Here is a 26,755-nt window from a genome sequence, read left to right on the forward strand (position 1 = left end):
CGAATGGCAAGAAGGGAAAAATAAGAAAAATGAAACCTAGCAATCTCAAGCAAGGGCCATCAGACTTGAAGTAATGCAGAAACAAAAACTGGAGATACCGAGGAAGGAGTCTCACAGCAATGCAAGCACTCAAGGACCCCTGCCATCGCCAAGGCCAGATCATCAGCTGATTTCGCGACTTGCTCATCGCGGATCCACCATCATTCAGCTTCACTCCATCCCCTCTCCAGCTCCTCCTTCCAGCAAAATACCATACCACACCATGTAAAGCCCAGTTCAATACTTACTCAACTGCAAGAAACATGCCACGAACAGACGAAGCAGAAGCCTTCTTCCACGCCGTCTACAGCGCCATCCAAGAGATCCCCCAAGGCAAAGTAACAAGTTACGGCCATATCGCCAAATTGATCGGAACGCGTAAGCGGGACCAGCTCCCAACTTTTTTTGACGGAGAATACCCGTGGACCCCTACCTAACCCCTCTCCAGAACAATTTTTTTTTGATATCTACCTATTCGGGAAACTGACTACTGACCACAATCCAGCCCAACGACCCCGCCAAGTTGGAGTCTGTCTCAAACACCTCTCCAATGACCCAACCTCCCGCTACTACAACGGCAATGTCCCCTGGCAGCGAGTGATCAATTCAAAAGGGATAATCTCACCTCGGTAAGTTATCTCAGTTGTGTTTTCTCTGGATTATATAATGATGAGGGTTCAGAGGCCATCCATCAGGAGCAGCGAACCAAGCACTTGTGCTGCAAGGCGAAGGCGTGACGGTTAATACGGGCAGTTTGGGGGAGTTGATGGTTGATTTCGGGGAGTTTGGCTGGTTCCCGAGACAGCTACCGAGTGACGTTGCGGCAGGGATACCGCCTGATAGTGATTCGGAGGATGATGAATGAGGTTAAAAACGGAGGAATACCAATGTTGGTTAAAGGCCATCTACGCCGTTACCTAGTTACTTGTCACGAATCACGAGGAATGAAGCCAGACGTATGGGTTTGTGAAAAGTGATTGTAGACCTAAGGCTAGGGGATACAACATCATAAGAGCAGTTATTGAAAGGCCCTTCTGACCACCTTGTCACCACCCCCTTTCCACAAGAAGTCTTCGATAAATCCATAATCCATCCATCCCTAACGACCTCCAACCCATCATCTGCCAGGCTGATCAGCTACCACTGCACTTAGCTCTCGGTTCTCTCGTAGAGGTTCGAGGAGTGCTATGGTCCCTCCCTTCCTCCCTAGGCTGCAGTTGGAGTGCGAATTTTGTGTCCAGACTCATTGTGAGCAGTTCGTGAGATGATCGTTAGGTAACCTCTGCTGAGAAAATATATCAGATCTCTCCACGAAAGTTACTATCAATGTCCACACTTCAGCAAAAATGTAGAACGCACCAATTGCGCTCAGTCGGTGTGAGAACTTGTCAAATCCAATGCCACGACAGTTGTCAGGGCGACCAATCCAAGCAATGGCCGACGATCCTCTATGAATGTTGCAGATCTAGATATGCAGCCAAACCTCGACGGGCATGAAGTGATATTCTTAAGATGCTGTTAACACGTTGATGCAAAGCATCGAAGCCGTGTTATATGTCGAGAAAGAGAGGCGGGGCCGCTCATTTAGACTCTTCATTCCCCTCCGACGTACGTGCTTGGGGTCCAGTAGGGATCTGGTTATTTGCCGGGCCATTCTGGTGTTGACCATGGGGTTGAAAGTTCTTATTGTAGTTGCCATTGGAGTGGTTGTTCCGGTGCTGTTGCTGCGGGCCAAATTGGTGCATCTGCTGCGGACTGGTTCCAAATTGGTTTGGGCCACCACCATAACCTCTCATTCCCACTACAGGCTGTTAGTTTGATCAGAAAGGGTATTGGCTGGGTACACTTACTGTTTGGGGGAGGTTGTTGATTGTAACCCTGGGCGGTATTTACATACTGAGGACCTGGGCTCATGCCTGGGTTCATGCCCGGATTCATACCATACATCGGTGGCGGGGGTTGATGACCTTGTTGAGATCCCTGATTCATCATCATTGCACCTCCTCGGCCAGGGCTTGGAAATCCATTAACACCTGGCATTTGTGGAGGCATACCGTTAGTCGGTGGCATGAACCCTCCTTGATTGCCTTGAGGAAACATTTGGGCCGATCCAACCCCAGGTGGAATACCTTGGGAGGTCATGAACATGCCGCTCGGGTTTGGCATCATGATTGGGCCCATAGGACCTGGCTGTGGCATATATTGATGGCTGTTTGACATCGAACGAAACTGCTGCTGCATTGGTGGACCATTCGGAAAAGGCATCATTTGTGGGTTGTAGGCCATCTGTGCATTTTGGTTCATTGGCGATTGGTACTGCATTTGAGTATGTTGCATACGAGGGGATGCGAATGACTGTGCAGAGTGAGAGGGCATCATTCTGTGGTCGTCGTGACCATTGAAGGGTTGAGCTGGACCATGAGGCATTTGGTTACCATGAAGGTTCATAGGTGCTTGTCGAGGGGATTGGCGGACAGCTGGGTTGTGAACGTTCTGCTGCAAGTGGAATGGAAGCTGGTGCTGGTGAGGAACTTGCGGAATAGCGTGGGGTGGAGCAGCAGGAGAAATAGTATGTGCTGGGAATGGTGCCAGCTCGAACATCCTAGCATAGGTCATATGGATAGCTGAATCAGGCTTATCACCTGGGAGTGCTGTCTTCCAAAGCACAGGAGTTTCGTAAGCTGGCTTCAACCCACCAGTCAACGACCAATTCTTTTCTGGCGCTGGCTTGATGGTCTTGATATGATCCAATGAGTTGAACTTCGCCTTGAAAGAAGGACGTTCTGACTCAGGAATAGGTTTGCGTCGGAGAAGAGAACGTGTGATGGGCGCTGGAGGGGCAGCATTGACAGTCGATCTAGGACTGGAAACATTGCTCTGATTGTTGACGGGGTTGAACGAAGCTGCATGAGGACTAGGACGGAATTCACCAATTGTTGGGTTCAATCTAGCTCCTTGTGCGCTTGTAACTCCACTTGAGCGACGAGAGAAATTTGAATCCCCATTTGCAGGGCCAGTTGGAGGTTGTCTTGCCTCATGGGCTGGAATCGGATTGGGCGGAGATGGGCCGACCTTATTCTGATCCAGGCTTCTCAATCGGCCTCCAAGGCCAGGCGCGGGACGGTTTTGCTGGGCAGAAGGTTGCGGGGCCTGGGACGATCCTCTGTATGCGCCTTGTTGTGCGAAGCCAGAGTTGCGAGGAGGGTTTTGACGTGAAGGGACGTTGGCAGGAGATGTGCCATGAGTGGCAGCAACCGTACGCTGAGGCGCTCGCATGTCAACTGGTGGCGGGATTGGCTTCACTCCTTCAGAAGGATTAGCCTTGTTCTCCTCCGCATTGCGCTTTGCCTTTTCTTGGATCTCTTTCTGCTTCGCGGGATCCTTGGCGATAATTGGTACAAGATCTGATGGAACAGGAGTTGTGAGCTTGAAGCTGTCAGCAAACTTCTTCAGGTCGTTTAATTTGATCTCCTTGTCATTTCGAGCTCTGGACTGGCGAACAGCCTCAACGTTCTTGCGTTGCTGAGCAGCAAAACCTTTGAATGCACTCGCGACATCGCGCTCAACAGTTGCTGTAGCATTGGGAACACCATCGGCCTTAACCTGAGGAGAAGCAGTTCGACTTGACAGGCCTGCAGCCGCTGCAGGTGCTTTTGGTTCAGGGGTGGCAGCAACACTGGACTCGGTAGTGGTGGGAGGTGTAGAAACTTCTGCTTTGGAAGTCTTAGGGACTGCTGGGGCCGCCGGAGCCTTTCCCTTGTCAGCAACAGGCTTGTCGGGACGAGCAAGCTGTGAAGAGATAATAGCAGGGTCTACAGGAGCTCCGCTGACAGTAGATGATCCAGTGGGCGCTCTTCTGGCAGGAGGAGTATATCTGTTGTTGTTCGATGAGGTCAAAGGAGGAAAGTCCTGCTGTCTGCGAACACCACTATACCTAGGCTAATGTTAGAACATAACTCTAGTATTTGAGATTGAATCAACTTACTTGTCTTCCTCGTCAACACCATTCTCTTCTCCAGCCAAATTATCCACAATACGCTCCTCAGCAACATGAGAATTATTTGCAGCACTACGCTCAATCTCTCTCGCCTTCCGCTCAGCCTCAGCAAGGCGTTGCTTGTACTGTGGATGCTTCTTATTGATGGTCGTTGTATAGATATTCTCATCGTAGTCAGTCTTGACACCGAACCGGCGCTCGTTCTCCTCGAATTGATCCCACGCGCCGCCGCCCGAGTTGTTCATTCTGCCCGATTCCAATGAGCCGAGAGTATCTGGAGGGCCATCTGGAACCCATCTCTGTAACGGCCGCTCTCCTTGAGTTCGGTTGCCAGAGATTGCAGTATCTGTGCGAAAAGAGCTGGCATTGCCTGTGGTCTGGTTAGTGAGATAGAAGATTGGCGATGACCTGGACCAACCATTCTGTCTACCCTCATTCTTGCCCGCCCCAGTCATGTCCTTTCGCTGGAAAGACATGTTGGATTGTGAGCTTTTGGTTGTGTCGTTTGGTGTGTCGGTCTTCTTTCCTGGTTGTACCATATTCACAGCGTTGCCAGCTGAGTGTGTATGCGGATTGTACTTGACGTACAAGATTTCGTTTAATGTACTTGGGAATCTGCGCAATCGCTAAATTAGCACAATTCTGAAAAATGTTGTGGGCTGCCAAAGGTGAGGTCGTATGGGGTGAGGCTGCATGGAACGATGATTGCGGCCGACCAGGGCGCGGTGTGACCCCAATGTGGTAATCTCTGCTCATAAGGCCGAGGAGGCCTCTCTTACCTTTTGATTGACAAATTAATCTGGGCAGGTCACCAGTGATGGACAGTCGCGCCAACGTTGGATGTTGGCACGAGGATCGGCGACGAAGTCCCTAGCTTGCGAGACAAGCTGTGTACTGCAAAGAAACCAGTCTGCAAAGCGATCGTGTTAGCATCCGCGCAACAATGGCGTCTCTGAAGTGGCAGACTCGTTGTGGATAAAAGAATATGCGAAGTTGAAAAGTGGTAGCTCGCAGCTCCGGAGCGTCTGTGCCAAAGGAGGTTGGGTTGGATCAGGAAGTCTCACCTTAGTAGATTGGGATTGCGAAGACCCAGCTGGTCTATCCTTCGCACGACCGCGACCGCGAATGCCAAAGGAGAATATGATCGCAGATCAGGACGAGTCTGCCGCAGATTGATGGCGAGCAGAGGTGATGGTGAATGGGATCGAGCTGGGGAAATCGAAGGAAGGCAGGGCGGCGTAGGGCGGCCGAGAAGCGATGATGCGCAAGTTCAAAATTAACCTGAAGGACAAAACAGCGCTTGACGACGGTGGAAGAGAAACAAGAACACTCCGTGCCTGGTGCACACTCAAGCCATCAACCTCCGAGAGCAACAACAGATGCAGGATGGGGGAAGGGAGAGGAGAAGAGAGAGAAAAGGAGGAAGATGAGGGAGGATTGAGAGTCTAGTCGTAGTCTTCGACTGTGTCTCGACAAGTTGGAGTGGGAAGATTGTAGAAGTGTCGTTCCGAGAGGGACGGACGGTTGGCTAGTGGTAGCTGGGCCGCGCACCGTAAGTGGTCGCAACTCACCACGCACCCTTGCAAAATTCGGGAGTGCTACACCCCTTCCGGAGTGAAGAGGAGAGCGAGGAGAGCTCGTGTGGGTGCGTGCGCGCGCGGGTTTGGTTTGAAGCAGTCGAGGCAGTCAGGCAGTGAACCCTAAGGAAGGGAAGGGCAGCTCGGGGCAGGAAGGATTGCAGAGAAAGTCAATATCAATAGTGGAAGCCGATATCGATACTCGGGTTGATGGGTCCAAGGAAGTCAATTGAGGTACTCGGCTCCCAGGTGAGGATGGCCGTGGGGTGTCGTCCCTTTTGATCAATGGGCGCGCTTTGAATAAGAGCAATAATCGCCCTGGAAGAAGGATTGATATTCTGTTCTGTTCTGTTCTGACCAAATTATGGGTTGTGCCAAGGCGTGTAGAGTAATCAGGAGGGCCGAGGAGGGGGTCTTGTCTCTACCTCCGTAGGGGAGGGTCGTTCTCAACAAAGAGAGCACCAGCACCAGCACCAGCTGCGACTTGTGCGCTCGAGTACCGGCACTACTCTATCTAGCCTGGTCCCGAAAAAGCACTGTTAAGCGCAATCCAGCGCACCTGCAATTGCACAATTGCCGTAGCCGTCGCTATCTTGTTGTTGCAAGTAAATTTAGGTAGCAGCAGTGACAATGATAATGATGATAATGATAATAACAATAATAGTACTACGACGCTCTGGTTTCATGACTACCTAGTCCACGAGAGCGCGCTTTGTTCACTGCTACGCCTGCAGCTTCCTTACCCTGCCCTAAACTCTACGTTGTTCCAGAGGTACAAAGCCTGGATGGATTTCTATTTCTATTTCTATTTCTATTTCTATTTCTATTTCTATTTCTATTTCTATTTCTATTTCTATTTCTATTTCTATTTCTATTTCTATTTCTATTTCCATTTCGATACCTAAGTATGGCTATGTCACTGATTCATCCCATGGCATTGCGCCTGCCCCCAATAACAATACGAACTGGAAGTGCCCCAAAATACTCGGACAATGCAGCATTGGCAGCTTGAGGACAAAGAAGATGAAGTTCGCAGTCATTCGTTTCAATAATCTAAATCAGAAGCCCCCAGAAGTTCTAAATGAGGATCTGCAGCCTGGGAATAGCTTATGAATTCCACATTTCGCGATACATAGCATTAATTCCTTGCTCAGTGCGTCGCCGGCAGATAGAAACAGCCGCGTCCGGTTTGGGGCCAGATCCCAACCAGCGGCGGCGCGTCTTTCCTACACCCCCGGATTTTGTAGATCATTGGCGTCCTTCTAAGCAAAAGCCAGACGGGGCATCGACAAAAGACGGCAGGAACTACAGCGGCTGACTGCCTGGACTCGAGCCAATCGTTCATTCGACTCTACTTGAGTTCATCCAATAAAGACAGCAAGATAGTACGATATAGACCACAACCATCCCACTTTTGAAACGCATAACACGGGCACGATATGGTGTTAGTGAACTTGATGTGCGACTGGAGTTCACATACCTCGGGATGGAGCTGGAGAGAATGTGGAGAACGTCCATTACGGCCAAGTCAATCCGCAAATCGGTGTGCACGTTCAGATCGAGTGTTGACATATATCTAGATACGCACTATATTCCAATACTTCGTGGCTGTTGCAACTTCCGAGTTCTCCAATTTTTCGAGCGGCTCGAATTTCAGGCTTCTTCGTCAACACATCATTGATATCAGAAGATATTTTCAACGCTCTCAAAGTTAATGAATAAGCTATTGAGCAAATTGCCAACCACGGAAGACCCGTGAAACTTACAACTACTGATGGTCCTGCGGAATTATTGTGTGTCCCGAGGAGAACATCTACAGCTCCACTCATGTATCACACTCTCCCCGCCACCAGGCTTTCTCATTACATCGGGTTGAAACATGGCCACCCATTGCTAATCCCAGTCAAATAGACTCCGAATCGTACAACAGCCAGTGGTACCCGATGTACAAAATGGGCTTGACGAAAAATCCGTAGGTCCATGTCACCACCGAACTTGAGATTCGCATCAAAGAAACCTGCCCTTGTCAGCAGTAAGCATCGATTACTCAAGCCTAGATAGCGATGCAAATCCTCCATACAGGTAAAGGAGGTAGTAATGGATGAAATTCAGTAAATTGTCCTGAGTCCGACTACTGAGGACAAAGCAGTGGTACCAGAAGTGCTCCTGTGAGAACATGCTGAAGTTGCTCTCCAGAGCATTTAAAGACTTCTGGAAGGTTGCCTCATTTGGATTGAGTAGAACCAGGAGGACTTACTACGCAGGCATGTGCAAGACATAGCGTAGTCAACAACACAAAATTATAGTCGTCATACTAAAGAAGCCTTGATCAACAGCATCCCTATCGTCTTGTTCCCTTGTCTGCTTGTCTGCTTGGACCATATTTATCCAAGTTGCCGGTGATTTCCCCAGAACTGGTCTGCGTTCAAAACCTTGCACCTCGCTAAAGAACCCGCTCCGTCCTACGGCTACGGCAAGCACCAGGAGTCGACCGCGCAGGGGCAGACATCCATCCCAAATCTGATACGAAGAGTCAAGTGAGTGAGACTTGAAAACACTCCGAACACCATCTCTGACTCTCATCTATTTTGCTCCATCTACAACCCTACACACTTCGAGGGAGCTTTCGACAGATGTCGCTATGATTATTTGCTAGATCTATGCAAACACCTCTGCTGCAGCAATCAGCGATGCAGGCGCCGCCAACCTCACAACGATCGATTCAACGACGGTCTCCTGCCGCAGACCCAGGACCTCCTCCGAACGTGCCAGCTCGATCTATGTCTCCAGGGCCTGGTGCTCAGCCGCGGACGTCCTCTGCCTCTGGGAAATCGATATCAAACGGAAGTAGGAGACAGAATGTGAGTACTGAGTTGGAGCGCATTACGCCGCTCAGAAGACGATTAGCTGGTCTCGTACCTTCATACTCAACCGAAAACTGACATTTGCTCTCTCCCAGGCTGCTCCATCACCTCAAACTAGTCAAAATGCTCCTCCTCTGTCCCAAATCGAAAAGAGCGTCACTCATCTCCTAGTAGCTACAAAACAGCTTCTCGAAACCCTCACACAATGGTCTCGCCACCAAGCAACCGACGCGCAAGTCTCAGATGTCTATGTGCGCCTAGGTTACGAGTTTAATATAGCCTGCAGAGCTTTTACTGCTATTAATGTCGATACCTCAGATCTGGGAAATGTCCCTGAGCTTCTGCGCCATATACTGGAATCCACACTCAGCCAAGAGGCCAGCGTGGAGAGCTTGGAGAAGTACCTACCGAGGATACGGGACATTATTATAAATTTACTCCACGGGCTGAAACGGAAACAGCAGAAATTGCGGCAGAAGCAGGCTAGGGAAAGCACGAGTACAAATGGCGATGCTTCTGTGCCCAGAGCCAGCAGTATCAGCAGCGTGGGAAGCGCCAATACTGGGCTCACGACGCTCCTGGACCAGGGAATACAGAATAACTTCCGAAGAGAAGATGGGGCCCCAGACAATAGGGACAGTATGAGCCAAATTGAGGCCTCGGTCCCTCCAAGAATGTCTTCTGCATCTTCAAGCAGGAGAGTTGTTCCCGAACGAGATCAATCCAGAGCGTCTATTTCCTCCTCGAGTCAGTCTTCACTTTCCAGTACAACAATGCAGAATATGCCAGTGCTCCCACCTTATCCAGCGGAGGGACAAGGGACTCAGCAGCCATCTGGGCCAGAAGAACTCAGTGTTGACAATTTTCCACCACCACCTCCGCCACCGAAACAACAGAATGCTCTTGCAGCCCTACAGCGAGGTGGGGATCTTGAGAGGAGAGCGTCGAGGCGATATTCTGCGTACCAGATTTCAAAACACCTGGGAGCGTCTCCCAATGGTGTACCTATGCTTCCACCTCCTCAGAACTCGCCTATACCAAACAGAGGACGAAATGATGCTCGGGAGTCAATGCGAGCTGTTCAAAATAGAGGAGATCAGAGGCATGTTCGACAACAGTCAAACCGTCTAAATGTGGATGTTTCACCAGCTCGAGTTCCAAGCAGGATATCAGAGGAGCCTTCGCCAGGCCCTCCTGTATTACCACAACCAGCGGATGCTGCTGCAGATGATAGCCCGCTTGTCAAAACTCCAGATGACAAGAAAAGGCAACCGATAGAGTTTGATGCGCCGAGCGCAACTTTACAAGGCCCACCTTCCGATTCTCTTATGACACTGCCTATACAACATCCAGACGAAATCAAATCGCAACGTCCAGATACACCTCAAGATCAAAGGCCTGTAGCTGCTGCACAACAAACACCGCCACGCTCGTCTCAGGACCGAAATTTTACTCCCGACCTGTCTCCACCGCCTGGTAAGGAATTGACTGTATTTTTGCAATACAAGACCAAAGTCAAGAAATTTGTGTTTGCGGATGGATACAATGATTTGTCAATGGCGAGATTACAACTCGCTTTTATCGAGAAGTTCGCCTGGAACACTCATAATAATGGCGTCGATTTGCCTGAGATATATATTCAGGACCCAGTGTCAGGCGTTCGTCACGAACTCGAAGATCTCGCTGATATCAAGGATCGGTCGGTATTGGTACTTAATATTGAGGTACTGGACGAAGTCAAGCGCCATATTGACGAGGGTCTTGGGGGGATTAGGAAAATGGTCGAAGGCGTCAAAATTGCAGTTGATGACCAACAAGCCACCATCCAACGTGTCTCAGATCGCCAACAAGATGCAGCAAAGGAGATGGCTAAATTAGCAAGCGTACCTCCTACGTCATCAAGAGTATCGTACATTGACAATCAAAAGTCAAATGCGCCACTTATCAGCCCGTCGAAATTCAAGACCGCAGACCAGATCAACGAACTTCATGGCATACGCCGAGATCTCGCCGTCATTCGACAGGTGTACTCCGAATTCCAATCCGACGTTCAGAACTCCATGTCTCTCATTCGTCAAAAGGCTTCTTCTGTCAAGACTGTGGCTGCAAAGACTGCTATTCCAGACATGAAAGGCGATTCAGGCCGAGCATACGTCAACTCTGGCAAGAAAAATCTCAACGAAGATTCAGACAAACTGGTTGGCCAAGTCGACGACCTGCAAGATATCGTTGAGGACCTTCGAAAGGACGTCGTCCTTCGCGGTGTTCGTCCTCTTCCGCGACAACTTGAAACTGTCGCCAAAGACATATCACAGGCCACCATGGAGCTCAAGAAGATGCAAGATTTCTTGAAGCGTGAGCGACCTGTATGGACTAAGATCTGGGAGAAGGAGCTCGAGACTGTCTGCAATGACAGGGAGGAGCTCACTATGCAAGAAGATCTTGCTGCGGATCTTCAAGACGATCTCGAGAAAGCCGCTCAAACTTTTGCTCTGGTTGAGCAAGCGACTAAGGAGCAGATGAAGGATATCCCCGGGTCTTCAAACGCAGCCCGTGTACTCTCTCGAGGACTGAACCACGTCATTGCAGCCGATCCATCCGTAGCGAAAGAAGGCGTTCTGGGTGAAGTCCGAGCATTACAACCCAACCACGAGAATCGACTCGAAGCCATTGAGCGTGCTGAGAAGTTACGCCAGAAAGAACTCGAGAGTCGACGTGGTGGCGAGTTCCAGAAAGAACTAGGCTCGTTTGTGGAAGAGGGCAAGCTAAAGAAAGCTGGTGGCTTTGAAGAGGTCGAGAGAGCGAGGAAGCTCAAGGATGAGCGGATACGGAAAGAAGTTTGGGAAAGGCAGAATGGCATGACACAAGCTGATGCCATTGCTGCTGAGCCCGCCGAAGAAGCCGCGCCAGAAGATGGCGACGGGGAAGAAGAGAAGAAGGCAGACGATGAAGCACCGTCTGATATTTGAGCTCAGAAGGGACCGTAACCTCTTTAACAACGCCGATGCTTCGCTGCTTGACGGCTCTGACGTTGGCGGACCTACTATTTCTTCATAATTGCTCTTTGCTGCTACCAAGCGAGCGATGATACATATGTTTCACGAGTTACCACTTCATAAGCAACTGGGATGTCCAATTTTGCCTTCCCCGTTTTCCGGCCTCGATTCCGAGTCTCAGCATGGCGTTTTTTCCGGACCGATCGATCAGTCAGGGTGCATTTCTGTCTCTCCATTTCTGTTTCTTACAGCAGGTAGGGTATCTTACCCTGCCTTGCCTTTTCTCGTTTTGCTTCACGTACACACATACTATTTGTAAGATATGGATATGGATATGAATGGGAGGCAGATGGATGAATGAATCTATTAGGCGAGGCGAGGCGAGGCGAGGTGAGGTAGGGTAGGAGAAAGGGGATGGTCTAAGGGGGAAGTAAATGTCGATTCAAGAGCTGTAGGATGGACAGGGATGGGATGGTATGGTACGATTCAGATGAGGAGCCATTGCGATGGGGTTCTTGTTTATTTACATCTAACATATGCATAAGCATGAAGCGAGTGTGGAGGATGGGTTATACATACCTACATGCGTGCATGTATGCCTGTCCGACTTTTGCTTCTACGTACACTACCTAGGGACTACGCTACTTCTTGATGGTAGATTGATAAGTAGATAGTGCAGTGTGGTGCGGTGTCGTGTGGTGCGATGTGTCGTTTAACCTTTTTCCTGGTGGTTGTCGTGTGATGAGGATGAGAATGGGAATTGAAAGCTTGAAATCGTTGGGACACTATGTTCTAGACATGTTGCGTGACTTTAACTTTGTGCTTTGTGATTATTTTTTGTGTTTGTGTTTCGTGATGTCCATTTGCAATTAGGAGGATGTGTGATCAGAACTACAATAACTACTTCCGCACTGAATTGAGGGTTGATGGGTAGGTGGTAGGAATATGGGCATGTGGGCATGGACTATTTTCCAACTCGGTTGAGGTAATGTACCTTTTACATGTCAACTCATGACATGCATTGACCACGAGACTGAAATATTACGAATAGAGGGTTTTAGATAGGCCAGTGTCTCTGGCAGCGTTCACATTGAATTCACGAAGAAAGGATGCTATGCCTAAAAGAATAGATTTTGCACCGGACTCTGCCAATGAAGACCTATCTCGCTTTCCATGGGACTCAGAACGCCATAATATCACATCACAAGCAAGGTTGTCAAAACAAGCAAAATGACAGTATCATAAATATCCATTCTCGAATCCTATGTTTCTAAAGAGGCCTAGATACAATGCATGTATGTATGTAGGTATGTGAGAGAAGAATAGTGTTGCCCTCCGTCTGGCTGTTCCTACTTCCACCAACGAGTAAAAAAGGTCGAATGAAATGAATATCTCCACTGCCAAAAACATATGCCCCTTCCCATCTCGCTACTCAACTCCTGTCTTCTCTTCTTGAAGCGGCTTCACTCATTCTGTGGGTATCCATCTGTGCGTATTTCCCTCCACCCAACATCGATCAACCAACTGATTGGAAGAAGCCGACCTTGGAAAGCAAAAGCAATGCGACGCAAAAGCAGACGTGGAAAGGCATGATCCAATCCCATAGCAGCAAAACCAAGAGGGAATCAAATAAGCAAGCAAGAAACTCCTTCTCCAATGAGTAGTACCATGCCATACCAGGCAGGCCCTCTATCCGTACCACCAAAAAACGCCAAAAGGACAGATGAAACTGAATCCCAGAAGGCGTCGAGGACCAGCTCAAGCCATTTTCCACCGAGATTCTCCAAAGAGATCGATCAGTGCTTCCCATCCATGAGCCCGTAGCTACTCACTCTCTCGTGGCCAGGCTTGACACTATCTTCCACACTTCGATAGCCCACAGCGCCAAACTTCTCTTTCTGTGGCTCGTCTGTCCGGTACAATTCTCCGTTACTCTTCGTAGGATATATCGAGCTAACGGGCGCGCCGAAAGCCGGGAACTTGCTCATGTCACCTCTATTCGGGGAGCGAGGGGACATAAGCGCTCTGTTGTCGCCGGTGAAACTCGGCCCGCCTTCAGCTCGGGTCTTGTCACGGCCTAGAAGGCCGAAAAGCACGCGACCAAGGCCGATGAGAACGATGAGGACGTAGACGCCGATGAGGGCGAGTGAGATGAAGGCTTCTTCCTTGATGGCTTCTTGGAGCTTGAGCGAGACTTTGAGGACGGCGCTGGTGATGTCGTCGCTTGCTACGCTGCCGGGGGAGGAGAGGAAGGAGTCGGTGGAGTCGGAGTCTGATGCTACGCTTGCGGCTGCGCCGAGGGAGAAGACGTCTGGTTGGAAGAGAGGGAAGTCGACGTGGGCGTGGTCTGAAACCCAGGTAAGACCCTTTTGGATACCGGCGATCTTGAGCCCAATCAAGCAGTTGAGGACTTCCTTGATGGGGTCGTAGAGAATGGTACCGCCAAAGGTTGTGTTCAAGGCCTTGCCCATCTCATCCGTGAAGGTGTTGAGGGTACCATTCACGGCGGATGTTGTAGTATTGACCCAGCCGAAAACATCGCTATTGATCTCCTTGTTGGTGCTTGCGATTACTTCGTTGGCAGATCTTGACCAGGCGGTAGAAGCGTTGTTGAGTGCTAGCACCACGGTACCAGTGAAATTACCCACCTCGGTTGCAAGGGCAGGTACTTCCCTCTCCACAACTTTGAGGACGATGTATTGACAGAGACAGCTGAAAAGACCAGCGAAGCCAAGGGCAAGGACGAACAATGCTGGAAGAGTTGTGGCGTACGCAACGAACCAGCGCGCGAGGACCTGACGCTTGGTCGAACTGAACTTTGAGGATAGCTTGATACCAGCAGTTGTCGTGTAAGGTCTCGAGGCGATGTAGATGACATCCAGGGGATCGAATGCATTCTTCTGGAGCATGATAGATCGCTGTTGCATTTGTCGCCATCTCCAGATCTCTCTGTAAGCCATTGGGATGCAGACGGCAACAGCCAGGATCGAAAGAACTGCAAGAAAGATAATCTTGGACTTCTTGACAACCTTAATGAGGCCGTCAAAGAAGTTGTCGATGGCGGGACTGTCAGAGCAGAATGTCAAAGCTTCCTTTTGCGCGACCGGGAAGACGGACTTGTCGAATTTGTATGCGACCATGGATTCGTTCATGAGCTTCTTGACCTCCTGGAATGGAAAGCGGATAACGTTGTCGGTGAAGTTTTGAACTTGCTCGAAATTGGGGATTGAAGCATTGAGCTTGGCGAGGTCTCCATCCAGGGCATTCGTATCGAGCTTAATGGAGTTCAATTTGTCAATGGAAGAAGTCAGATCGATCTTCGGAGGGTCTGTAGAGCTCCCAAAGATACCGCCAATGTTGATGTCGCTGAGGAATGAGTTGAAGCCCTTCTCGAAGTCTCCGATCTCACTTGTCATGCCGCTGGTGATATCGCCAATAGTCTTGTTGACGAAGTCACCAACTTTTTCGATCAGATCGAGAGCGACGTGTAAGCTTCCAGAGACAGCCAAAGTGACAAGGCACAGGTAGGTAGAGGTCATCATATGAATGACAAAGAGAACAATTTCTTCCACGGCAGTGACAGACAAGAGAAGCATGCTCATTAATCCGTTTACTGCGCTCGTGACTCCGTCAGCAGCGAGAGCGTTCACACCCTCGGAGAGGTAATGAGGCATGGATGCCATCGCGCTGCCGACCTTCTCCACGCTCGTGCATGCTGATAATGCTTCTGACTTGGCGCTGGTAATGTCATGGTCAAGATCCTTGGTGGCAAGGAGGAGTCGACAAATGATAAGGATAAGGAGGACTGTCCACCGATTGATCCATATTTGCGATAAGCGTGCTCGAAGACCTAGGTATGGCGTGTAGTAGGGCGTGGTATTGGGAGGAGCGGAATAGTTGGGCGGCCAGTCTCGCAGCTCATTGTCACCAGCGTTGAGAGTTGATGGCACGGCGGGAAAGTCTTGACTTGGCTGATTTCTTGCTGAAGACATTTCGGTATGTGATGCGAGGAACCGTCTAAGTCCAGCCAGAGGCAACATCTTAGTATGTGTGTACGTGAAGTCTTTGCAGACGATGTCTAGTGTTCGTAGATGTTGAGAAAGAAAAATTGTTTGGGATTTTGTGAGACAGAATTAAGTGCTTGTGACTGTATACAGAAATTCGTCGAGGATGAGTGATGGAAATATTCCCAGAATAAGACTCGTGATTGAACAATAGTCACTACTATTGTCTTCGGTTGTAGGCAAATTGTATGAAAAATTATTATTGTAGTGTAATGACAATAGGAAAAAAAATTGTATGAACGGGTCAAGGGTGAATGGCAGAATCTTGAGAACTTAAGAAAGTGGGGGAACAACATACACTTAAAGCACAAAATAAGCGCAAAGAACTCGCATAAACGAGTAGAACCCGAAACAAGGGATCCTTTATTTCTGATTCCGAAGTACACTGTCAGGCGCCAATACTCGCGGTTTGGCGTGGATTCGATATCCTTTGTTGTGGTAGCCGCAGTCCAAGAATAGCTCCTTTGACGAGGGCGCCTCACAGCCAATCGATTCTGCGACAGGCGATCCCGCGCAGGCGGCTCTTGAGGTGTTCGAGAATAAAGTGAATTTAGGTAGATGGGACGATAGGGTAGTGTATTTTAGTTTCACTTAAGGGTGATCGTGTTCGTAGGTAAGACCGGTGGTGGTTGATGCTCCATAAAATTGACTTGCAGCGAAGTGATACGAGTGGAGTGAAGTTCGGATGAATCTGATATCAGAAGAATTGGCTATGGATGAACAGGACCTCGGGAGGCGACGATCATATATGATAACCAGATCACGACGCGATCTTCTTTCTCTCTTTCTCTTCTCGGCTTGCAAGGGGACACCGTGATGGAGCAGTGCAGGTGCAGGTAGGTACAGGTACAGGTACTGCAGTGGAGGTTGACTTGGTGGTGCCCATCTTCCCAAGAGAAGTCGCCTCCCGGCGATGGGGTGGTGACCTTCTTTATCCGCGAATGGAGGCAGGCACAACGCCTCCTGACGCCATCGAAGCCATTCAGAAGTCAAAGAACTCCTTTACCGAGGGAGGCTGTGCCTGGCAGGCCTGCAATGTGTGTCCATTTTGTGGATTCGTGGCTGCATTGCCCTGACTTGGTGAAGGTTAATCGTGCAGCACAGCACAGCTGGCAAAGATCCAGAGTGGGATGTTGGAATTTGGCCGTTGGGCTGGGCTGGGCTGGGGTGGTTCGGGTGGTTGGCCCAGAGGTTCCACCAATCCAACACCCGGCGAATCACCCGCGCTCGCTTCAGCCTGTCAACATCAGGGTCCAGTTCAAAAACCGGTCTTGCATCCTTGCAAGCCAACGTTCTTTCAACCTCCACCATCCACTCCTCCACTCAGCTCCACCTCCATCATCGAACACAGAAATTTTCGATGTTGATCTGGGGAGGCACTGCTGAAGTTTGCCCGGACCAGAGTAGGGCCAGCCATTGTGACTCAGTTGAACTGGAGTCTGCACGAGGGAGGAGGGATACTCTTGGTTCAAACCGCAGCGAAAATTACTGCATGTGTTTCAGAAATTGCCTTTCGCTTGGGTTTGATTCGCGGACGACCATTCAGTCGACTTCCTCCAAGCGCCGTGCCACGGGGTCACTTGAAGCCGGGCTGGCATCGATGAGCTTCGAGTCGTTTGGGTCACATTTATTCTGGGTCGATTCTGAAGCAGACGACAAGTGCCAAAGTCTGCGCGGCAAGAGATGAGTCGCGCCAAACGAGGCCAGTATACTCTAGCCGCCCATGTGGATGGGCCAAACACCCCTTTGCTGTTCCATATAGAAGGATAATAAGAACACTAAAAATGTATATATCTAGGCATCATCGCAAAATCACAAATCAATGAAGGTAGTAAGCGTCCCAAGCTTGCATACCTTGCGACATGGTTCCATTCTTGATACTCAAGTCTCGCTAATAAAAGTCTTGACATCGCCAACCGTCGTTCTCGCCATCTTCTTTAAGAAGGTCCTCCTATCCGCCTCGCGATACTTGTCCCAACTATCCAATCCCTCTTTCGCTTGAATGCTTAGAGTCTCATATCCTTGTTTGATCACACCTGCAACTTGTGCACTCGTAAGATGCTTTCCTCGTCTGGATGCGCCGTCTTCCAAGAGTTGATTGTAGTGTGTGCTGACACTAATCAACGTATCTATCGAGCTCGTCGGTCGTTTCCCCAGGTCGTAACTGTCTCTGAATTTCACCAAGTTCTCGCCTGTTTCTACTAGCTTGTAGAACAGATCGTCGTACGCCGCTGGTGTCGGCAGGAAGGACTCGCCTGCTGAAAGCGACAAGGCGATCAGATTGACGAGATCGTCAAGAAGAGTTTCGATATGCATTGAGCTCTTCAAATCCGCTTGGTAGGTGGTCAGGAAGCGAACAAGGGACAGGAGTGACCTGAATAACTCTGACCAATGGTAGTTGAGCCGTGTTCGAGATCTCGACAGATGAGATATGATTCTCAATATAATTCCAACACAGACAATGTAAAGCTCCACATCTAGACGCCGCCGTAAATTGTGGTTAATTCCATCAATCATCGTATCCAGGAGGCTCGCTGCAAGCACTCTGTCACCACGAACCAAAGGTAAATATGGTGATCTTTGTCGACATAGCCGAACTGGCATTTTGCTTTCATCGCTACATATCCGTTTGCAAAGGACTTGGTCTTCTATCAGCAACCGTATGATGAGTAGATTGAGATGTGAGTATTGCGTATTTCTCAAAGACGTATGAGCATGTTGTAGCAGATATGATGTGAGTGAAATGAAGCTGCTGATAGGAGCTTCAAGGCCCTTTTCGGCTGGTAAAGAGACAAAATTGAAGCAGAATAGTTTGTTTGCATGTGCAAAGTCATATGTTGCAAGCAGAACAGCTGCTTCGCTTCCAGGACTGCGTTTGTTAGTAGAAAACGCGCCATAGGATCGTCTTACTCACAGTTTCGAAAACATTTCTTTCGCAACTTCAGGATCAATAACTGGGGCCACAGGCTTCGCGCCCCCTGGAGCAATGGCACCCAATCCAATCAGGCTCAGAGTACCACTGATTGACCATCCCTCTGGCAGATCCTCTTGAACAGCCACATATTTGCTTCGGGAATTCGAGCCCGTTTGTCCCACAGATCGTATTATCTTCTGTATTGTGCCTTCATTCACAAAATCATCAAGTCGTAATCTGTAAGGGTTCTGAAATTCGAATTTGTTGTAATTGGCAAGGAGGCCGAGGAGGGTAAAGGGTTCGAATGCGCGGGAAGTGGTATCTGAATCTTGAATATACTACTTCTGTCAGCTTCATCATGATTGAGGCCTCGAGAGTTCTTACTTTCATGAGAGAAGGGAATAAATCGCGATGGGTGAAGTAAGAGAGCAGGCTCGTCTGGTATGCACCCGATACGACCGACAAAGCGACCTCAATTGCCTTTTGCCGAATATCCACTGCAATATATTAGCAGAGCCCCGAGACAATTGAACATGTCGCACTTACAGCTTCTGCCAGTCCTTATTGTGACGTCCAGCGCAGCAACAAAGTCCGTGAAAACAGCATCTACCTCATCCAACCCTGCCAGGACATTTATTATATCTGAGCTCGCATTGGTATACTTCTTCGAGAGGACCGAGGTGAGGAAAGCTGTGATGGTCTAGGTTATCAGCCTCGTCCTGCAGTAACGGAGGTGTCGCGTCTTACATCGAGAGCATGCGCATCTGCTGGAGCACTTCCTGCTTTGACGCGTCCTACCGCTCTAGTAAACAGCTGTCGAGTTTGCACCTGATTCCTAATCAGTTCCCCATATTCTTCTCGTTCATCTCAAGCCCCGTACCTGCAGATGCAATAAGTCGTCTGGACTCAATTCTCCAATCAGTTTCTGCAGAGTCGCTTTGTCCGGCTTCAGCAGAAAGAATTCCTTCCAGTATCCCTCTGTCTTCTCATGATCTTCTTCATCCTATCCAAAACTTAGTTTATATCCCCTGCCAGATACAGAGAATCTCCCCACCTTGAAGAGCTCCTCGTACAGAGCAACCACTTTTTGTTGAAAGACTTCGGGGCGGGCTTGCTGGGTGAGAGGAGAGGGCTCCATACTTCACCTCATAGCAGCAGGGCGATCTTTGGATATACCAGCAGGCAATGCGCAAATCCGTCTCGGGAAGCTTTTGGTGTTCAGTTTCAGCAGTCGGCTTGAACTCTCGCGTGGCCTCCTGCCTCGTCAGCCCGAATGTCGCTCCAATAAAGATCCCAGCAAGGGTTTGTGAGTGATCGGCACTAAGCGGCCGCTCGGGTAGTATGGGCTGCTCCTCTGGCGCGACAAGCGGAAGCGGAAGAGGCAACACCAGGCTTGAGGAGCTCCTCACGATCCAAGACCTAAATTATTCCTATGCTTCGCGGAAATGCTATTTAGTTCTTATCAGATTTCCACCTCATCTTATTCCACAGTTCTATTTACGTTGAAGTTGTCTTTCTGAGTAAATCCAGCGAAGAACTGCTTATGAATCACTGCTCGGTGATTGGTTGGCTGGACCCGTATTGAAGCTCAAGGTTGGCTGACATCCTTGAATCGCCCCATTTCAAAGCAGCCTCATCTTTCGACACACCTCTTCTCGCTCGACATCCCACCACTCCCTCTCCCTCAAACAACTCCCTACGCCTCACAGTCACGATGTCTGTACAGAGAATAGTATCACCATTGGCATCGCCAGCCAGCTTCGTCTTCCGCTTCGCCTCCTCCCCATCAAACCTGCGACCATGCCCTCACATGCTACGAACCTTCTCTTCCTCCCAGTCTCTACAGGCTTCCTCGAAGCGAAAAATGCAAACAAGCACAGCATACACGCCATACTCTCTAGAGCCCCAACCTCCTCTTCCTCGAAACTCCGGCATCCCAGATACATCGATCGCAGGATCCATCCCGCAAGTCAACGAAACCAGGCCACCCAGACACACAAAACAGTTTGAAATCACGTTAGAACGTCCTGCAGAAGAGAAGACCAGCATCAGCGTCACAGAGCAGGAAGCACAGATATCTCGCCCGACAACGACAGCGACATCAGCAGCGACGGCGGCACCGGAAAAACCCCGCGCAAAGCCTCGGCCCAAGTTGCGAGCTCGAAAAGCTGCAATGAAGCTCACGCCTGGGGCTGTCAATCAATTAAGAGAGTTGCTGAATCAACCAGAGCCGAAGCTCATCAAGGTTGGAGTGCGGAATCGTGGCTGTAGTGGGTTGGCGTACCACCTGGAGTACGTGGAGAAGCCCGGCATGTTTGACGAAGAGGTGGAACAGGATGGCGTGAAGGTGCTTATAGACAGCAAGGCGCTGTTCAGTATAATTGGAAGTGAGATGGACTGGGTTGAAGAAAAGCTCAATCAGAGATTTGTTTTCACCAACCCGAACATAAGTATGCTCCCAAAAATCAACCAGTACCAAACAGAGCTAACCATTCCACAGAGGAACAATGCGGTTGCGGCGAATCCTTTATGGTATAATGGCACGACTTCCTTTCCTTTCACGTATTATAGATTCGACTTTACGGCATAGCATAGGCATAGGACGGCGTTTCTGGGAGGGAGTCTGGATACCAGCATCGGCACTAGAAGGCATAGATGCAGCAGAATGAAACATGTACAACCACATTGAACTTAAACTGGTTTTCCTTGCAAACTAGACGTTGCAGTCTATCAGTCACACTATGGCCATTCTCCCATGTCCCTAGAATGCAATTATTTCATTCACAGCATCTTCTTCATCCCCTCGCCACCTTATCCTCAATCTCCACCCTTCAAAACACCCCAGGAGAATAATCCACCACCCTAACATTCTGTATAATATCCTTCAAGCTCCTTACAAACTCCAAATGCGCAGGGTCTTCCTCAAGGTAATATCTCCTATCCTCCTCATTTCTAAAATGCGATACGAAGGCATGCGAGAATGCTCCCTACATCACCATTAATTAGTCTCCTTCTTCCCAACACCAATGGGCGAGCATTGGGCGAGTGAGGGGGAAGGATGGAAAAGGGATGGAAAAGGGTGAGTACTACTTGGTGTCCCTCTGGAGAGTTATCTCTTCCGCCTGTGCTGTCTAGGATATATGGTTCTTTGGTGGTGGGATGGACGCAGTTCTGGCGGAGGGCTAGCATGCGTTTGCAAACCTATGTGAAATTCAATCAGTGACTATCCTCCCTCGCCCTTCGATAATCTCTATTGACGTCTCGAGACAACAAAGCTGGAGCCTGTGTGCTGCTCAGTGTCGAGGTCGCGAGGTCAGAGAACCCCGCCATACCCCTCTATTTCGGTGGTAGTGGGGGAAGATAAATGAGACGAGACGTACATCATGAATAACCTCACTCTCAGTCGAAGGCTTGAATTCGAAGAGCACGATGTGTACAATGGCCATGGTTTCTTATTGCTGGTACTTGTGGATGTGCATGCTGCGTAGGTTGGTCCTTATGTGTAGAGTAGTAAAACATAACGTTCCTCTGCATCGGGGAAGATGCTCGCATGAGCTGAGGATGTCATATGATGATTAATAACCAGAATGCAGAGCTGATTTCTGCGTCTGGTGGATGAAAAGGGTCTACAATATCTTGGACTTAAGTCGAACATACGGTTATTCTATTTACTTCTGTCAATTGCATGTTTTGCTTCAATCATTAGACCTTTGAGATGCGAAAGTCTGATGTTGATCTCTTGATGGTGGGGTTGTTCGAGACTCTGGCTCTCCCTGCGAGCCGCTACGTGAAATGGACGCAATCGAAAATTACTGTATGTCAACATCAGATGAAACAAAAATTCCAGATTAGATTTCAAAAAAAATGGCTTTTAGTCTGATTGATCACAGCTTCAATGATGGCAGTACAGATCAAAGATGTAGGTAGAAACGTTACTTGCATTTCTCCTTCCCGTCCACTTCTATTTCTTCTGACTCAGTCGGCGAAGTCTTGGCTGCCCCTCAATTGCACATGCTGTACATATTTTGAGCTTCATTCCCAAAAACATACAAGATTTCAAATTCCCCATTCTTACCAATTCACATCTCCAACACAAACATACAGCACACTACACTCCAACAACCAAGTTCCCTGAACCTCAGTACTAAACAAACAAAATGGCAAACCCCCGAACAGAGTACGTACCTTCCCTTCCCTCCCCTCTCCCTCCCCCTCCCCCACCATCCACCCCAAATAGCACCCAAACCTCCCCCTCCCAATTCCAATACATACACGATATCTAACCCCCCTCCTCCACCTCCAGCTTCCCCCCCATCCGCGCCTGCCTCTTCGACATGGACGGCCTCCTCATCAACACCGAAGACATCTACACCCTCTGCCACAACATCCTACTAGCACGCTACTCCTCGGGCCCCATGACCTGGGACATAAAGTCGCAACTGCAAGGCCGGCCCGCCGCGCAGAGCATCGCCCTCCTCCTCGCACACTTCAACCTCACCTCCAAAGTCGACATCGGCACTTATACGTCCGAGCTGCATGCCATTCAGGACGAGGAGTTCCGCAAGGCGGCGCCACTGCCGGGTGTAGAGAGGTTGCTGAAGCAGCTCGAGACGGCGAGGACGGTCTCAAGTGGGAAGAAAGTCCATGTCGCGCTCGCGACGAGTAGTGGAGAGGGACATTTCAGGATAAAAACGGATCACATCCTAGAGCTCTTCTCAATCTTTACTTCCGAGCGGAGGATTCTAGGGGATGATGTCCGTATCCCAAAAGGAAGGGGGAAGCCGAGTCCGGATATCTATCTCGTTGCGTTGAATGCTATAAATGATAGTTTGGAGGCTGGAGAGGAGAAGATTAGGCCGGAGGAGTGCTTGGTGTTTGAGGATGGGATTCCGGGGGTTGTGGCTGGGCGGAGGGCTGGGATGAGGGTTGTGTGGTGTCCGCATGAGGGATTGGCTGGGCTTTGGGTTGGCAGGGAGGGGGAGGTTCTTGCGGGGAGAGGGGAGGGTAGTGAGATTGATCCCGAACAGTTGGGCGTTGTGGGAGATGGATGGGGTGAGCAGAGGAAGACCCTTGAGGACTTTCCGTGGGAGAAGTATGGGGTTGTCACTAGTGTCTAGTGGGAGATGAAATTTGTTGATGCCATTTGCCCAGTAAAGAGCAATAACTTGAAGATAAATATATTCGCAATGAAGGGGACCTTTAGCGCAAAGGCGATGGATTGATTAGATTCCATTGATTGGTACGCTCGCTACCAGTCGCTAAAATAACTGAAAGTAAACAGTGGCAAACAAAGTTCAAACCCGCTTTTCACGCACTCTTCTTTACCAACACGCTACACATCCACAACCCCATTTACCAACTTATTCATCAAATAAAATCACGCCCAATCATCGCCTCCACGCCAATACTCACGATCATTGACATAACAGCTATCATAATCCGGAATATGCAATCCCGAGCGACGGAGATCATCCTCAATTCCCGGCCACTGGTCTCTAGTGAACAGTGTAGACCATCTTGCCAGCTGCAAGTCTGCATCTAGTCCATCATCGTATTCCGAATATTGATAGTCGTTAGTCTCATCGTCATCATCATTGTCCGAGTCTGGCGGTAGTTCCAGGACTTCCGTATTATCTGCAGGAGCCGGACCTCCGCAGCGAAATAAAGGAAGCGCGAAGAACATGATCAGGAGTATTATAATACCAACAACAACCGGGCCTGTAATCGGGTTGATGATCGAGCCAGCGGAAATCTGTGGATGAGTCGAAAGGACTGGAGAGGGATTGCAAGGGGTGTTGCGAGGATCAGTCCTGTGGTCGAGTCCGCAGTCGACCTCATTTGGCATGTTTCTATCTGCGAACTTCCTGTCTAGAACCCACTGAAAAGGGGAATAATCTTGGAGTCTTGCTTCTTTCAATGAACGGCCACCTGGTCGTTGCAATTGGTAGGCTTCTCTCAGAGTTTGTCGTTCCTGCGAAAGATATTTGTCACGGTCCGCCTCAACACGGTCTAACCATTCCCAATAGGCGTCCCAATAGTCTCTGCGAACTACTGGCTTCGCCTCAGATATCTGTCCAGATTGAACGTCTGGGTGGATGGTTACGGGGCCGATACTGGGAGTTAGGACTTGCACCGTGCTGGTGATCTTTGACGCTTCGTTATGATTGATCTCGACAACCTCGCTCTGATCAAGGATATCTCTCTTCCGGAGCTCAACATGATTCATCTTGCTGTTTGGATATTTAATCGGGGTATTTGTTGGCGTCGGAGCCGACTGACCAGGAACAGCAGTTGATACTGTTGACACCGTGAGCTCGGTGAAAGAGCTTGGAAAAACTATGAGATCAAATCGGGACCATTGATCTGACGTGCTAGTTGGAGGAATGAACGACTGGGCCGAATGTGTTGGGCTGATTTGACTTGCCGCTTCGTGAACAGAAGGGAAATTTGGATCTACAGTTCCGAATTTTCTGACACTTGCACTCGTTGCGGTCTGACTAGAAATCTCAACAGACAGCGAGGTCGGCGTGGGATCGTCCTTGTACCGCGTTACGAGTTCGTAGCTCACCCGACAGGTGATGGTCTTTGGAAGTTTATATCCATGGGTACGAGAGGCAACCTCCCATTGACGACTGTTGGGGTTGCAATGGATGACCTTCCTCTGCTGAGCCAGCAAATTTTTCGGTCCGCGGTCTGATGATCCGTCCAGAACCGTTTCGCCAGCTATGGAAGAAGCATTTTGGTACGACATACCTCGACGACCACCGAGGTCTTCCAGCGTACGTGTCAATCCCTCAAGAAATGTACTTCCGCCCCCACTGCGAGATTCAGAGACCGGAGATTGTACTATCTCGGTCTGGTCTGCAAGCTTTCCCTCTACATCTCCTTGTTGATGGTCTGCCTTGTTGGTACGCCATTCGCCTATCCCTGTGATGAAAACTCGGGCGATTCTATAATAGAAATTTAGTATGCTCTGGCAGCCAAGCTCTCTGTCTAACATGAACTGCTCGACTTCATCCCTACTCATTGTAGAAAGCAGATTTCGATTGTCCTCTCGCACTTTACTTCTGAACTTCTGCCGCAAGAGGAGTTTATACAAATCCACCCACGAGTCTTGAAGGCGTTCGAACTCTGCTGCATCCATTATTTTGTCGCCATAGCAGTATTCTGCATCAACAGGCAGCGGCACCCCTAACGCTTTGTGACAGGAGCATGTCGGGACATGTCCTTTGATGTCGATTTCGCACTCGATAGGACCGGCATTGTATAGGTGTGCCATAATTTGCTGCTCAATATCTCCACCTAAAGAACCAAAGTCGAAAGTCCAAAGAGGGAACTCGAACGTATTTCCGTGCGTGAAGTATTCCCCGTGAGTCGTCCCAAAGCAGATCAGAGTACCTCTCTCTCAACACGAAAAGACAACCAAAAACTGCACCGAAGCAATAGCGAACGTAAGCGAGTATGAGCGAGCGTATGCGGAATGGGTGTAGAAATGTGCGATGAAAATGGTCATGCTGTTGATGGTTGCAAGAAAACAAAAATAAAAAAGAGAAGAGAAGGAAGGGAGTTAACAAACGAATGGCGCTCTCAAATCCTTGCTCTCTTTCCCAACAAAGCAGGAACGATATAACATTTCCCATGATTCTAAAGAGGCAGGTAGCAGAAGGGAAGAACGACGCGTGAGATCCATTCTAGAGCATGTCATGGCTGTTTAGAGGACGGAAATGATGACAAGTCTGAGATTAGAGAAAAATAAACTGATATGGAGGGAAAGTGTTGAAGGAATTAATGTGAGATTTAAGCGAGGATGGGGAAGAAAGGTAAACAAATACTGACATTTCTTCTCTTGAGAAAGGCACAGGTTTACCGCTCGTTAGGGAGTCAAGTGCGAGAGGCAAGAGCATATCGAAGGTGCTCTTAATTCATCTAGCCAGTCACGACTGCAAGGAGAGAAAGCCCCAAGGCTGAAATGAAAACGGACGCATCAATAATAGTCTATGGTACACGCCGTGCCATGTTGTCCGCCTTCCTCTAGTAGGAGGCAATTTATCTATCCATCCATCCATCCACACCCCCAAAAACGCGCGCGCTGAGTTGATTGATTATGTACTTTATGAGCCTCGAATGCGCAATCAACAGCAACATCCAAAGGCCATGCATGCAAAAACCCCAGTTCCTCTTTCTGTACACCGTCTCGTCCGCCTGCACCAATTCCACCCGAGGAAGTGAAATCCTTAGCCTGCCCCATTCCCATGCCCAAACACAATGAAATTTTTTTTATTCCCTTCGATACTAGGTTTGTGG

At 49.3% G+C, this 26,755-nt stretch overlaps 9 protein-coding genes across 9 annotated transcripts; 4 read left to right on the forward strand and 5 right to left on the reverse strand.

The window, feature by feature from the left end:
• The first annotated feature begins 87 nt into the window (after positions 1-87).
• Positions 88-932, forward strand: ONS95_006018 (uncharacterized protein). Its single transcript, XM_058499455.1, has 3 exons — positions 88-417; positions 545-668; positions 721-932. The coding sequence occupies exons 1-3, from the start codon at positions 303-305 to the stop codon at positions 902-904; spliced, it is 423 nt and encodes a 140-aa protein (XP_058350499.1). The 5' UTR covers positions 88-302; the 3' UTR covers positions 905-932.
• On the reverse strand, positions 88-4,948 carry ONS95_006019 (uncharacterized protein). Its single transcript, XM_058499456.1, has 4 exons — positions 4,455-4,948; positions 4,025-4,406; positions 1,890-3,973; positions 88-1,840 (listed from the first exon to the last, which is right to left on the reverse strand). The coding sequence occupies exons 1-4, from the start codon at positions 4,573-4,575 to the stop codon at positions 1,620-1,622; spliced, it is 2,808 nt and encodes a 935-aa protein (XP_058350500.1). The 5' UTR covers positions 4,576-4,948; the 3' UTR covers positions 88-1,619.
• Positions 4,949-8,085: 3,137 nt separating this feature from the next.
• Positions 8,086-12,600, forward strand: BUD6 (Bud site selection protein 6). Its single transcript, XM_058499457.1, has 2 exons — positions 8,086-8,474; positions 8,573-12,600. The coding sequence occupies exons 1-2, from the start codon at positions 8,274-8,276 to the stop codon at positions 11,444-11,446; spliced, it is 3,075 nt and encodes a 1,024-aa protein (XP_058350501.1). The 5' UTR covers positions 8,086-8,273; the 3' UTR covers positions 11,447-12,600.
• Positions 12,601-13,269: 669 nt separating this feature from the next.
• On the reverse strand, positions 13,270-15,513 carry PRM1 (plasma membrane fusion protein prm1; the record flags this gene model as incomplete). Its single annotated transcript, XM_058499458.1, has 1 exon — positions 13,270-15,513. One exon carries the CDS (start codon positions 15,511-15,513, stop codon positions 13,270-13,272), a length of 2,244 nt encoding a protein of 747 aa, XP_058350502.1.
• A 1,905-nt stretch (positions 15,514-17,418) lies between these two features.
• ONS95_006022 (uncharacterized protein) lies at positions 17,419-19,589 on the reverse strand (the record flags this gene model as incomplete). The annotated part of the gene is made up of 7 exons (XM_058499459.1): positions 17,419-18,406; positions 18,452-18,789; positions 18,836-18,948; positions 18,998-19,151; positions 19,199-19,279; positions 19,332-19,454; positions 19,506-19,589. The coding sequence occupies 7 exons, from the start codon at positions 19,587-19,589 to the stop codon at positions 17,419-17,421; spliced, it is 1,881 nt and encodes a 626-aa protein (XP_058350503.1).
• A 576-nt stretch (positions 19,590-20,165) lies between these two features.
• ISA1 (Iron-sulfur assembly protein 1) lies at positions 20,166-21,041 on the forward strand (the record flags this gene model as incomplete). Its single annotated transcript, XM_058499460.1, has 1 exon — positions 20,166-21,041. The coding sequence occupies one exon, from the start codon at positions 20,166-20,168 to the stop codon at positions 21,039-21,041; it is 876 nt and encodes a 291-aa protein (XP_058350504.1).
• On the reverse strand, positions 20,952-22,354 carry ONS95_006024 (uncharacterized protein). Its single transcript, XM_058499461.1, has 3 exons — positions 21,832-22,354; positions 21,542-21,733; positions 20,952-21,438 (listed from the first exon to the last, which is right to left on the reverse strand). The coding sequence occupies exons 2-3, from the start codon at positions 21,638-21,640 to the stop codon at positions 21,283-21,285; spliced, it is 255 nt and encodes an 84-aa protein (XP_058350505.1). The 5' UTR covers positions 21,641-21,733; positions 21,832-22,354; the 3' UTR covers positions 20,952-21,282.
• Positions 22,355-23,737, forward strand: ONS95_006025 (uncharacterized protein). Its single transcript, XM_058499462.1, has 2 exons — positions 22,355-22,628; positions 22,755-23,737. The coding sequence occupies exons 1-2, from the start codon at positions 22,609-22,611 to the stop codon at positions 23,566-23,568; spliced, it is 834 nt and encodes a 277-aa protein (XP_058350506.1). The 5' UTR covers positions 22,355-22,608; the 3' UTR covers positions 23,569-23,737.
• Positions 23,738-26,391, reverse strand: ONS95_006026 (uncharacterized protein). Its single transcript, XM_058499463.1, has one exon. It carries the CDS (start codon positions 25,728-25,730, stop codon positions 23,829-23,831), a length of 1,902 nt encoding a protein of 633 aa, XP_058350507.1. The 5' UTR covers positions 25,731-26,391; the 3' UTR covers positions 23,738-23,828.
• Positions 26,392-26,755: the final 364 nt, after the last annotated feature.

The sequence above is a fragment of the Cadophora gregata genome (genome assembly GCF_030347475.1).
Source record: "Cadophora gregata isolate MNR1 chromosome Unknown scaffold_17, whole genome shotgun sequence".
In the NCBI taxonomy this organism is placed as follows: Eukaryota; Fungi; Ascomycota; class Leotiomycetes; order Helotiales; family Ploettnerulaceae; genus Cadophora; species Cadophora gregata.

Coding starts and splice junctions, on each gene's coding strand:
- ONS95_006026 (XM_058499463.1), bottom strand. CDS start 25,730: ATGGCACACCTATACAATGCCGGTCCTATCGAGTGCGAAATCGACATC.
- ONS95_006025 (XM_058499462.1), top strand. CDS start 22,609: ATGGCAAACCCCCGAACAGA. Junction 22,629..22,754: donor ATGGCAAACCCCCGAACAGA/GTACGTACCTTC, acceptor CTCCACCTCCAG/CTTCCCCCCCATCCGCGCCT.
- ONS95_006024 (XM_058499461.1), bottom strand. CDS start 21,640: ATGCTAGCCCTCCGCCAGAACTGCGTCCATCCCACCACCAAAGAACCA. Junction 21,439..21,541: donor ACTCTCCAGAGGGACACCAA/GTAGTACTCACC, acceptor ATGGTGATGTAG/GGAGCATTCTCGCATGCCTT.
- ONS95_006018 (XM_058499455.1), top strand. CDS start 303: ATGCCACGAACAGACGAAGCAGAAGCCTTCTTCCACGCCGTCTACAGC. Junction 418..544: donor CGCCAAATTGATCGGAACGC/GTAAGCGGGACC, acceptor ACCACAATCCAG/CCCAACGACCCCGCCAAGTT. Junction 669..720: donor AAAGGGATAATCTCACCTCG/GTAAGTTATCTC, acceptor ATGAGGGTTCAG/AGGCCATCCATCAGGAGCAG.
- ONS95_006019 (XM_058499456.1), bottom strand. CDS start 4,575: ATGGTACAACCAGGAAAGAAGACCGACACACCAAACGACACAACCAAA. Junction 4,407..4,454: donor GAATGAGGGTAGACAGAATG/GTTGGTCCAGGT, acceptor ACCAGACCACAG/GCAATGCCAGCTCTTTTCGC. Junction 1,841..1,889: donor TCAACAACCTCCCCCAAACA/GTAAGTGTACCC, acceptor AACAGCCTGTAG/TGGGAATGAGAGGTTATGGT.
- BUD6 (XM_058499457.1), top strand. CDS start 8,274: ATGCAAACACCTCTGCTGCAGCAATCAGCGATGCAGGCGCCGCCAACC. Junction 8,475..8,572: donor ACGGAAGTAGGAGACAGAAT/GTGAGTACTGAG, acceptor GCTCTCTCCCAG/GCTGCTCCATCACCTCAAAC.